Source organism: Strigops habroptila, chromosome Z (assembly GCF_004027225.2).
Source record: "Strigops habroptila isolate Jane chromosome Z, bStrHab1.2.pri, whole genome shotgun sequence".
NCBI classification, from domain to species: domain Eukaryota; kingdom Metazoa; phylum Chordata; class Aves; order Psittaciformes; family Psittacidae; genus Strigops; species Strigops habroptila.
Window position 1 is genome coordinate 65030613 of NC_044302.2, and position 13048 is coordinate 65043660.

Below are 13048 nucleotides of genomic sequence, written 5' to 3' on the forward strand. Positions count from 1 at the left end.
CTGCTCCTGCGCGGCCGCGGCCGGGGCCGGGACCGGGGCCGGGGCCGGGGCCTGGGCCGGCGTGGCGCTGGCGGTGCGGTGGCAGCGGCGGCGGTGGAGCGGTGCCACCCGCGGTCGCGGTGCCGGGCGGGCGGGCGGCAATTGGCGGCGACGGTGACAGCGGGCGGGGCCGTGCCGGCGGCGCCTCCCGCCCTCCTCTATAAGCCTCTTTGCCGCTTTCTCCCTGGGTCTCACTCCCGCTCCGCGCTTCCTTGTGGCTGCGCAGTGGAAATCCGCACCGAGGAGCTGCTGAGGGGCGCTGGTGTCATGTGAAAGCGCACATGCTCTGCCATTCACGCAGCCCCCCCAGCACTTCTTCCTCCGTGTGTTTTTCCTGCTTTTGCTAACGTAACTCCTTTCCTTCTCCCTCCTCTGCTTCGCCGCTAGCCACCCGCCGCCACTCCGCGGGCCCGCCGACCCCCTCAGGGGCTCCGGGGCGGGCGGGCGGCCCGGGGCAGCAGCCGGGGAGGAGCGCGCCCGGCAGCGGGCAGCCCGCGGAGCCGCGCCCCGCGGAGCCGCCTCGGAGGTATGGTTTTCTCGGCGGAGCAGAGCTGCTGCGGCGGCCGACGCCTCCGCGGCTGCTGAGACGGGATTTTTGTGGTGCGGTTCCCGGGCTCTCAGCTTCATGACTGCGCGGAGCGGGGAGCCAACACCATGCGAGGTAAGCGGGCCGGCTTGTGTAGGAAAACTGCTGAGGAAGGGGTCGGGGAGGAGGTTGCCTTCCGGGGGAAAGGGTCCTGGGGAGAAAGTTGACGGGTCGCTCCCGCCCGCCGGCGTGGCTGCTCGCAGAGTGTTGCCCGCACCCGCGGGAGCCGGGGCTAGCCCAAAGTGCTCTCCGCGGCAGGAGAAAAGGGGCATGAGACACCCCGACGCACCTGTACGAGAAAGTCCGGCGTCGCCCAGGGCCGCAGTGGGCAGCCTGGGAGGGAAGGGGCAAGTGGCTGGCGGTGCCTGTGTCGTCAAGTTCCCACCGGAACTGTCCGGTGGGCGCTCGCCCGCGGCAGGTGGCCCGTACCGCAGAAACCTCCCGCGTCTTGGTACCGGCTCGCTGCCAGCAGGGGAGGTGCTCTCCCTTCCCTCCCCAAAAGTTGTTCTCAGGACTTTTTCGCAGTCTTCGCCCTGTTCCCCAGCCGGCATGTCGCCTGGGGGGCCCCTTCCCCGGGGGTTGCTAACGGGGCAGAGAGGGTTGTGCTGCCCGGGACGCCCCTCCCGTGCTGCAGCTTTCTTCTGCGGCCCCCCGAGCCAGTGCACCCTGCACAGCCCTGTCTTAGAGGGCAGTCAGAGCTTCCCCCCTCGGGAAGGGTGCCGCGGGAAAACACACAGCATCCCACCGACAGGACACCCCAGGCGTGGAGTGCTCGTCCTGAGAGTACCGCTGGGGTGGAGAGGGGTTGCCTGCTGTGGCGGGCACGCCGCACAACTAAGTGGGTGCGGAGAAGTGCGGGAGACGTGGGAACGCGTGTCTCTGCTTGGCCGCTTCTCCCGGCCAGGCGTCCACCGGCATCAGGACGAGAACAATCCCGCCAGTCCCGGGCGCCCGCGGCGGTTACGCGCGTCTTCAAACTCTCACTTTTCACACTCCCCTTTGTCGCCCAGTTCTTCAGCCCGGTTGCTTGCCTCACCCCACGGCAAAGTGATAAAGGAAAAAAAAGGTAGTCTTGCCAGGGGTAGCGGGATGGAGGAGAAGGGCTCTCGGGGAGCGGAACATGCTCGGGATTGATAACGACGTCGCGTGCATATTTCTTGGGTCTTTTTTAGTGAATGGGGACGCACATGCTAGAAATAACTTTTACCTAGGATTTCCTGATGTGGGATATCAGCTCCTGTAGGTGGGTGCGAGAAGAGCGCTAGCAAATCACGTGTGTAATTTTCTTTAAAGGAATTGTAACTTTGACATTTGCGCAGAGAAACAAAAAACCCCACAACCTTCTTTCTGCCTGCATTCTTGGAAGATGGGGTCTTTGCTTTGGGGCATCTGGCAAGAATTTGCTAAACGGTATTTGTCTTTCATAAGAGCAACAGGAAATGCAGAGAAAACTTTCAATTCCGTAAAGCGGCCCCTGTTGCAGCATTTTTTATTTTTATTTTTATTTTCCTTCCCCGTTTCCTCCGAAGCGCCGCCAGTGCGAGCAGATCCAATTGGAGGCTCAGGGGTTATTTCGAAACCTGCCTGTCAGTGTCCCCTGGGCAGGAGCCCCGTCTCCCGTTTTCTGGGCAGTTTGTCCATCCGAGCTAGAGCCCCTACTCCCCGCCCCGGGGCGGCCGCTGCTGCTGCGGAGCGGCAAGGGCAAGAGCGAAGTGAAATGAAACGTAGCCTCTCTCCTCTGACCCTTTCCTTTAAAAGCGGGTGCAGGTCTGCCGAGCGGTTCTGGACAGGGAGAGGCAGGCGAATCTCTCCGCACAGCTGGTGGCATCGCTCTGCAGCTGCCTCTGTCTCCCCTTGAGCTACTGTCCATGAAGAGGTGCTACTCTGCCCTGGAATGCTGATTTATATTTGCATTATATTTAGGCTTGCTCAATAGAGAATATACGGGTGGCGGGATAGAGGTAGGAGAAAAATAACAAACAGACAACTTTTATCTTTGTGCAAAACTCATGTGCAAGAGGTTACCAAACTGATGCTTTACGTCAGGTGTAGGTCGAGATAAGAGTAGCATTTGCCACTCCCTCAAATGAACAAGAATACTGTATACTGATAAAGCACTTGTCCATTGCATTTATGGCTTTCCTAATAAAGGAAATAAATGTATATCACAATTAACAGATTGTGAGCTTCCATGAATTAATGCTTCTAGACAGTTGTAAACCTTCTTGTGAAGGTACAGTTCTTCAGCTACGTTGTATTCACTGTTGGGTTTGAAAGAAGAAGCTCTCTCACTTGTACATATGAGCTGTTCCCCCAAACTTTCCCAGCTGAGTTGTGATCTGTCCAAGTTGCAGTTGATGCACTCAGCCTGAGATGCTTGGGATGTGCAGGGGCTGCTGCAGTTGCTTATGGAAAATACTCAGCCTATGTTACTGCCTGCTACATCCCAAAGCACTGGGCAATCATGAGGGCTGTTGGTCATCCCATCCCATGGAAGCATAGCTAACTTTGAGGTACACCTCAGCTATTGTGCCACTACAGTATAGTCATTGGTCATGTCCTATCCAAAATAATAATTCCTTGTACTTAAAATCTTGGTTTAAAAATCTTTTGAGGATACACAGCATGCTAACTTACAGTAGAACAATATTCTGGTGCAGGAGGCTGAGCGCTTGTGCTTTTCGTGCTCAAATTGTCACACGGTATTTCCGTTAGAACTGGGAATGGAAGTTTTGGAAGTTGTTGACTTTTATATCTGTATTTTATAGAGGCAAACATAGGTGTAAAAGAATGAAATTTACAATTGTTCATCTCAGTCTTCTTTCCTTTCACCTATCCACTCCTGTGAATATCCTGTGAGGGGGGCTAAAAACATAGGAGGTATACTGAAGTATGTTTTTTAGAAAAAGAGGACTTAAAATACACTAAAAGTGTCATGCTGCTTAATTAAAAGAAAATAAAACTTACAGGTTTTTATCTTGCAATGTATTTTTTGTTAAATTTCTTCGTAAAGTTTAAAGCTGTTACAATTTAGTGAATTCTGTATATAATGCAGCTGATAATGTAAATATATATACATTTATATAAATATATATACATATATATTTATATGTATATAAATGTATATGTATATGTATGTATATATGTATATAAATATATATACATATATATGTATATATATTTATATATATACATATATATTTATATATGTATATATATAAATATATATATACATATATATAAATATATATACAAAGTGGCAAAAAACCAATGTCAAGTCACCTAATTTTAATCTGGGCACATGGTACCTGTGCACACACCATACCTGAGTTTGGGTTATTTGTTTTTTATTATTAATTAATTCAGTTGTGAAAGTGGCACTAAAGCAGTCATACAGAGTACCCTTTTATTGAAAAAGTAATACTTCAGTTGGGAAACTTACTAAAAAAGCTTTATCTTTTGTGGTTTCAAGAAAAGGAACTCCCTAAAGCCCTGAAGTGAAGGTATTTCAGCAAGTTTTTCTGTGTAGTTTTTTCTTGTTGGCTCAGTACTGAGCAATGTTACATAATGTTACATAGTTACTCTGTTTTCCTGGCATCACTGAAATATTTGTAAGCAATTAGGAAAGTGTGAATCAAACACACTATCTGCAGTATTGCTGAGAGCTTATTAAGTAACATATACAAATAGTCTGGATAACTGAGAAAGTTTTACTCATTTAATAAATGATGTCAGGGAATCTTCATAAGCTCATTAAAGCACAGTAAACTTGTATCACAAGTTATTCCAAGAAATAAATATGACTAAATTTGGAACATGTAACATTAATATCCTAAAATATTTCACTTAACACATTGACTATTTAAAACAAAGGTGGTAAGAGTGAAGCAATACTGATTTTGACAGACTTAGGACTCACCACAGCAAATCCTATTCATTAAGACCGTAGTGTTTGCAGCTTCTACTTGCCTGAGTAACGTTATTTGACTTCATTGAGACTCCTCGATATGTGATGGAACACAAGTTTCTGGTGTTAGACCTTTGCAGGTCAAATTTTGACAAATGTCAGTAAATGCTTAGAAAATCATGAGTCAGGAGTAAAGTATTACTGAATTACATAATAAAAAATACAAATGTGCATAGTTAATATCGTGTCACCTCTCTAGAATCAAATCGAACATAAAACAAACCTGAAACATGAGAGCCTATTTGTACCTCAGCAATACTTTTACTTTGAATTGCACCGTATTTACATTCCAAAGGGTATCCTGCATTCGTCTGTGGTTGTTGTATTATGCCATAGTGTCGGGGGCAGGAGGGGAGTACATAATGCAAGTTCATTGATAGAAAACTGTTTGATTTAATATCATTAGAATTTTTACCATAGAAGAGGTTGGGGTTTTTTTTTTTTTCTGTGTTTTTTTGTTGTTTTTTTTTTTTTTTTACAAGATTTTTTTTTTTTTTTCCATGGATAGAAGTCTGGTAACATGTAATATGACAGTTAATTTAAAAACTATGAGGATATCTTGTGCAATAGCTGGAAACAGTTTCTCTGTGGTGGTTTGGAAAATGTCTGACATTGCCTTTTACAAATACAGTGACAAGCAATAACTTGGTATGATTTACCCATTTGACAATACAATCATGTTTGCAAGTACAGACCTAGGGTTTTTTTTAATTAAAAACATCATTTTTATTATCAAAATTTTTGGGAAAAGGTAACAAGAGGAAAAAAGATACATGTTCTGGATAAACTGGAAGTCAGAATTCCTGTTTAAAATATACTTGTGCTAAAGAGTGGAAAGTCTTTAGGGTACTATCATAGGTACTGCTATATATGATATTGACGTGTCTATTAAGAAATGTACAGATAAAATACTTCAACAGTACTGTGTGTTATTAAACATTTTTATAGTATGAGCATTTGTTACCTGATACAGGAAAACAAAATCAAAGGAGTGAAGGATTCCCAAGCTATTTAAGAAATCCTTTCTCTACCTCTCAAGCAACACAATGAATTCACAGAAATGGAGGTTTGTGCTATGAATTTGAAGAATGTACGCTGAGTAGCCGAAGACAAAAGGTGCATGCAGGAGTAAATATTGATTGAACTAATCATCAGATGAATAGAAATGAGCTTCACCAGTGCACCAGTATGATGGATTTTGTTAACTAGCCCTTTCGTCGTCCATACGGTGCCCTTTCAACCTGCAACTCTATCTATTGAGCTCTTAATGAGGGAAATCACAGGTGTTATAACGGCATTTATGGTAAATTGGGCTAAATAGAATAGTTGTATAAATAACCAGTTGTAGTTACATAGGACAAAAAGGAAATTATTGAAAGGAAAGGAAAAGGAAAGGAAAGAAAAGGAAAGAAAAGAAAAGAAAAGAAAAGAAAAGAAAAGAAAAGAAAAGAAAAGAAAAGAAAAGAAAAGAAAAGAAAAGAAAAGAAAAGAAAAGAAAAGAATAAAGAAAAGAAACTTTGAGCATCACTACACAATCAGGAGATAACAGTAATGCATTAGTGATTATGCACTGTTTTACATTTCTCAGTCCTAGATCACTTCTGTTGAGCTTAGTAATAAACCTGTTAAATTAACTTCAACCAAAGCGTAAATTTTAAGAAACCTGGTACATTTGAATTTAAAATTAGTTTCTTTAAAGAGCACTTTTAACAGCTTTGTGCATTTAGCACAGTTGGGGCTTTCCATAATGACTTTCATAGACAAACTATAGATGTCAAAATGTTGTTCTTTGTGCTTCGTGTTTATAGAGTTCAATGTTGTTGTTCCTTCTGATTCTCTACGCAGTCTGGGCAAAGTCTGCAGTGCAGCTTTAAAAATAAGACATCACACAGTGTCACTGGTGGTGGCAGACAGAAGGTGCCTTTTGGATTGTGCTATTTTCCTGATTGTTTCCAATGTTGCCTTCATGAGCATATTAAAAACTCTGATTTTTGCACAGGATTGAGAATAGAATATATCTGTGATAACCTGGTCCATGTTTGACTGAACAACAATTGCTCACTTGTGTGGTCCTATTGATGAAACGTTTGGCCCTCTGTATTTTTGCTGTCTTGGAAATATTTTTTATCAAGCAGAAATGCTCACACTTAACATTGCCAGACACAGTCTGCTGGAAATTTATGCAAACAGAATGACAGCTGTTTCTGCCTCTGCTACAAGTATATAGGCTAATTTAGTTTGGCATAAATGTTGTTATTTTGCTATTAATGATGAATTATTTTGATGAATTGTCAATTACAACGCATCTACACAAATTTTAAGGAAGATCAACGCTTTTACTGCTGCACAAAAATGCAATAAATTTAAAAAATCATATATTTATCTGCATCATAGGCATTTAAAACCACATACTCGTTACAGAGTAACGTCAAGTAATTACGCTTACTTGACAGACGAACTCATCTTGAAAGAGCGTTCCTGTTGTCGTGGGCCTTACTTATGTGAGTAGTTCAGTTAGACTTAATGGGACCGCTCACATAAATAAGACAAACTAAATTTGAGGCTGCTTGTTCTGTGTCCCTTTGAAACATAATAACTTGGGATTGTAGGAAACGTCAATGATTATAAAGTCTTACAGGGAATCAATGTCATAAGAAGCAAGCCGTGTTAAAAAATCTTCTTGCCCTGAAATTTCAATAAAATCACCTTCCACTTCTAAATGCCTACTACTTTTTGGTGCTTGCATATAGCAGTTTTCTTGGCTAGAAATTTGTATTTGCTGAAAAATGATGTTGGTAAATATGTTACTTGCTTTCTCAGCTAATGCGGAAATTCAAAAAATATTCAAACACATTGTTCTTCTGTCAATTATCAATAAATTACTTTGTTTAATTGTTAAGCTTACGCTGATTGCTGTGTTGCTGCTGGTAAATAGTGGCCAATTCAATATATAAGTAAAGATTAAGAAAATACATACATTTGTAATATATTTAAGTATGAATATGCTCCACAGGGTAATAAACATTTCAGCATGGCTAAAAAAGTGTTATAATTTTAAGAGTAATTTTGACAGTTATTATAAAGTCAGTCTTTAAAGCATTCTGTCTGGTTATAAATCTTGAGGTGGTCTCACAGTTAACTGATTTCTTTTAGTTATCCATGATCACTTAGATTTCCTGAACACAACAAAAACCTTTCACACTATAATTCCTCTTTTTAAGAATCTTATTTCTGCTTCATTAATCTGTGGTAGCCATAAATTACTTTATTCTTCAGAATAACATTTCCAAACAAGACATGAATTTCCATTGCATTTAATTTTTTCACTCTCTGAACCAAACCTTTAATCTAAAACTCTCTTTACTCTTACAAGTAATATGTATTATGAGGGGTTTTTGAGTGAAGGTGTTCAATGTGGAGGGAGAAATAGATCAAAAGAAGACAAAGAAGTAGTTATTAAGTTGCAGTTCAGTATACTGTCAAAATAATGAGCTGTCAAGAGGGTAGCATATTGTGTTTCAGAGCAGGTTGTTGTTGGTCTCAGATGAAATTATGGTTCTCTAAAATAAACTTCAAGTGTAAAAAATGAAGACAAGGCTGTTTATAAATAAGCCGCTCTTAAATTACCATGCCCAGTACAACAGGAGGTAAAGTGTGATAGGCTTTATGCAATTTGATAATTTGGGGAGGTTAGTGTGCATTACACACTAAAAGTTTACACTTGTTTGAAAGATACTTGGAAATTATAGACCCGGTCCCAGTGTTGATAGCATTTTTCTGTTTGTTAGGTAGCAGAGTGAAAACTGTGGAGCAAACCACCAAAAGTTTATTGGAAAAACAGATTCTTTTTTTGGTGGTGGACAAATTAGTGAATTTACTATATGTGAACTGTATAAAACAGTTTAACAAAATTAAGGACAATATTTTTATTAAAAATGTTGTTTGGAGACATTTGTATGTATTGTCTTCTCTTGCCTTCTTGAAAAATATGCCTGATTTTACTAGGTGATGATAAACTGTTGCCTGTTAACTTTTTGATTAAAAAGCCTGCCACAGGAGTGATTTTTGGAAAACCTAACACAACACTGCTAGCGCATTTTTCCTAGATTACTTGTATGCTTCAACACTGCAGCACCAATTTTGATTCTCAAAACAAGATGAAAAAATGAAATTAAATGTTGTATTTCAGGTCCTGACTTACTTAGTGAAACAGGTGCTCTATTGTTTCTTTTCATATTTGTCTGTCTGGAAGAATGAAGCAGCAAACTGGCTATGAAAAGCATTGCTTACTTCAGTGTGCATTGTTTGTGGGATGATGTACAATATTTGGAAATGAACTGTATTTAGTATTTTAATTGGAATTAACTGAAAAGAGAGACCATGTACAGGATCTGAGACTAGATATTCAAATGCAGTGGGAGCACAAATATGAACTAATGCAGCACAGTCTAGTGGCACAGAGAAGTAATGGCACTGGAAAAGAAATGTATTAATAAGACACAGTGCCACTGAGTGATTTCATATGGTGAAGAAAAGAAACTTCTCTTTTGGACAAAGTTCCACTGGTGACCAAGCAGAGATTATTTTAGCTTGTTTAGTAATGTATACTATTATCTTTAAGTGTTTTCAGTAAGTCAGACTTCTTTTAATGGCACAAGCCATTTTCTCTGTACCAATACACATGGAAATGGCAATACAACACAAGAAATATCAGCTTAGCTGTTTTTTTAATGTATAGAATCCTATAATATATATCATACTGTAGATAGTAAGTAAGCAGTACTGCACCAGTAATCTAGAATAGTGGGGAGATTTGCATTTAAAATTACTGTTGCTTTATATTGGAAAAAGTAAAAAGAGGAACACTTTACTAAATTTCCTCATTCAAAAATCTACTTATTCTAACTAATCTAAATTTATATCTAAAATCATCAGTATTAAGTAGTATGAACTGGAGTTACACTTATATAAAACAGTTTTCATTTATTTGAATAGAATGCATTTTACAGGGGAATCACGATTGTTAATATATATTAGTTTCCTCTTAGCCATAGCCAATTTTGGAAAATTCAGATTACATTAATCTGTCAAATGATTAGTAGGAATAAGGAAGAAGATTAAAACAACAATGTCAGTCAAGGCAAAGTATGGTTGATTAACCATACTTTGATTAACCCATTGGGAATAACTCAAACTACAAATTTTTCCATAGCTTAAAGAATGTCAACATCAAGTTCCACTACAATTTGCAAAGCACTTGCACATGCTTATAAAAGCAGATTTCCTGTTCTGAACTGGTCGAGAATAAAAGCATTACCAGTGTTGTGGCAGCTGGTGCAATATTAAAGAGGAAACTTCAAAAGTATCTAGTAACTACTGTAATTGAGCCATAATTTAATTCTTAATAATGTATTATTAAAAAAAAAAAAAGAAATTGCAGAAAATTTTGCATGCAATACTTACTCTGACATTTTGAGAGGCAATTATTATTACGCAAAGATTTCTGGAGAAACTTCATATGTGTCAGTATTTCAGGCAAATGTATGTTACAGTATATTACACCGAGTGAAATCTCTCTGCAGAGCTGCGGTTGAGCTAAGCTGTATCTTTAATTTTGAAACAGTTCCCTATAGAATTGGCTGGAACGTTTTACTGTAAAACTAATGGTACAGTATGTCTTCTTGGTTGTTTACAGTCTACTGATTTTCAGAGGATGGGAGAGTTAAATAATTATTTCTCTTTGAGTCCAGCAGATAAGAGGGGAGAGAACTTGCATCGTCTTAACTCAGGTGTCTCTGCAGAAGTTACATTCTCCATTTATAGTTTACTAGAGTTTGCCAAAATTCCTGTATTTATTTTTGTAAAAGACCATTTACCAAGATGTGTTCTAAATCAGCAATTGCTACAAATTCTAGTGGGAATGCCATGAAGAACAGGATGCTAAACAAGACCTTTTGCAGCAAGCCATTTTCAGACTTCAACAGAATTTAGGAAAAAAAGGTTGTGCCAGCTGCATCATAAAACTGAAGGAGAGAACTAAATGCATTCAATAGGGAATTTAAACAGGCGCAAGAGAAAATGTGGAGGAAAAAAGAATGGTGAATTTGGATAAACAACAAAGTAAATAGAAAGGATGCTGTTTTGAAAGAGAAAGTGTGATATGGAATAAGTAAGTGGAAATGTAAAGGAAAAGAACAGAATATAAAAAGGAAGTGTGAGGAGATGGAAGTTTTTTTTTTTTTTTTTTTTTATGTGACTAGTCCTGTGCTACAAAGTGCTGAACTTCTCAATTTCTGCTCATTGCAGGTGGAGTTAACTACAGTGGCCATGCTGTTAGAAATGAGAAAGTAAGAGAAAAGTAGAGCTAACAGGGAAAAAAAGTGTTAAATAAGGAAAAGAATGAATATACAATATGAATGTATTCATTGTGCTACTTTTTATTATTTGGTGTTGCATATAGATTTGTTGTAATGGGACTTCAAACTATTTGGTATTCATCTAAATGCTAACATTAGACATCTGCTCTCATTCACTTCGCTATGTATATCCAGAGCTCCGCTACTCAGGAGTGCTGCAAGTTGGAACATCACATATACAGTTATGTAAGCTGTCTGCACAAGCTTGGCATTCACTGCACTTCAGCCAAGGTACTCATTTGCAAAATTAAAATGTCATTTGCAAAAATACATCCAAACTTCATCTTTTTAAAATCTGGATCAAATCAAATTGACTTTTTCCTTTTTTTTTTTTCCTTATCTTTCAGTTATTTTTATGTCCCTCATTCTTTCTCTCTATTTTTTCCAGTCATTTGTTTTAAAAAGCAGTACACTCAGAAAAGTTCTTGACACTTAACTTCATTCACTTGTTAGAAAATGTGTAACTGGTTCATTAGACCATGCAGCATACCTGCCCATGTATTACAGAAAGATGTTTTTTTTTTTTTTACACTTTTTGTTTGGTTTTGTTTATTTGTTTGTTTTGTTCATCATTGGTATATGCTGTAGGGAAGAAATAAACTGTTAAATCTTGTCCTGGCTACATCTCTACCTCTATTACATTTTTGTGCCTGTAGCCTTGGAGATAGAAGAGGTGCTTGACACATGAATCCCTGATTCTCTAGTACTGCTTGGTTGACAGCACCTACTCTTTCTCTTGCCTGGTAAAAAAGCATTGCCTATATCTTTGGAGGTTTTGGGGGTCTTTTCAAATGGTGTATAATGTAGAGTTCACTTAATTCATAATAGGTTTCTGGAGACAGTGGAAATGTGTAGCATTTTGACTGCAGCAAAAAAATTTTTATAAGATAGAAATAATTCCTTTAGATGTTTTCTCCATGCTCAGAAGGTAAACAAAGAATGATCTTCTGATACTCTCAGTTTCTTCAAGACTAAGATGACTTTTAAGTATATACCCTCGACTAACTTCTCCTTCTATAGCAGCCTCACTGAGCTTATTACAGAACCAAACAATTGCAGAACTCTCCATAATCAAAAAGAAAAAGGAAATCTGACTTTTTGGAAAACTACTCCGGTAGCGTAGGAGGTTCATTTACATGAATTCTCTGCTTTCCCACCTCCCCGCTGTAGTTTTCTGTAAGTCCTAAGCATAAAAAAGGCAGAGAGCCAAGCTGTCATCCATTAACATCTATTTCATTCCTTTCTCAGGATCACTTGAGCTGGAGGAGGGTATATGTCTCAGAGTAAAGTCTTTATGCTATTACTGAAATGTTTAGGAATGCATCAGATTTTTGACCCAGTGTTAACCTACATTATCTTTTGGACAAAAATGAGCAGCAGGATAAAATCATTTCAGGAAGACAAATGCTGTGAAATGTAAATTGTGATTCTTCATGATCTCCAAAATAGCATTTTTTCTATATGCTTTACTGCGAAACAAGTCAAAAAAATTGACTTTTATTTTACTGTCAAGAGTAATATAAATTGTTTAGGAATTATTTTTTCATTTAAGGAATAGGGCTATTTCTGTGAAACTACTGATTACTGTCTAGAGGCAACTGTTACAGTATTTCAAGCAGTAATAAACCATTAATATTTTACTTACTGCTCAGGAAGGTAACTGAAGAAGTTTCATATTATAGAGGTATGTATAGTTATATTTCATATTTCATGAGGGAATAGGTGATACTTTTATACATGTATGCACAGAATGGTTGAACAATTCTTAAAAATTAATACTATTTTTTCATGGTGTGAGTTTAAGAAAACATCCATTTCCAATAGGAGATATATTCACATCCAAACATACAGACATACTTTACATATCTGTGTATTTTTGTAGTTTATTATGAAGAGAGAAAAGAGAAAACGGCATGCCATTTTCCAATCCTGTTTGGATATCAGATTTTGCTTTTAAAGCTAATCAGTCATTCTGATCTACGTTTATTTGTCTGGGGTTTTACTGCAGTTGCATATTACCTTTTAGATTTTTTTTTTGTG

At 39.2% G+C, this 13048-nt stretch overlaps 1 protein-coding gene across 1 annotated transcript in view; it reads left to right on the forward strand.

Annotated features, from left to right (window-relative positions):
• Window positions 1–225: 225 nt before the first annotated feature.
• RORB (RAR related orphan receptor B) overlaps window positions 226–13048 on the forward strand; it is a 133808-nt gene continuing 120985 nt past the window's right edge. The window contains exon 1 of the mRNA XM_030470437.2: window positions 226–700. Coding sequence (XP_030326297.1) covers window positions 694–700 — 7 coding nt within the window. The 5' untranslated portion in view covers window positions 226–693. The remainder of the gene's footprint in view (window positions 701–13048) is intronic.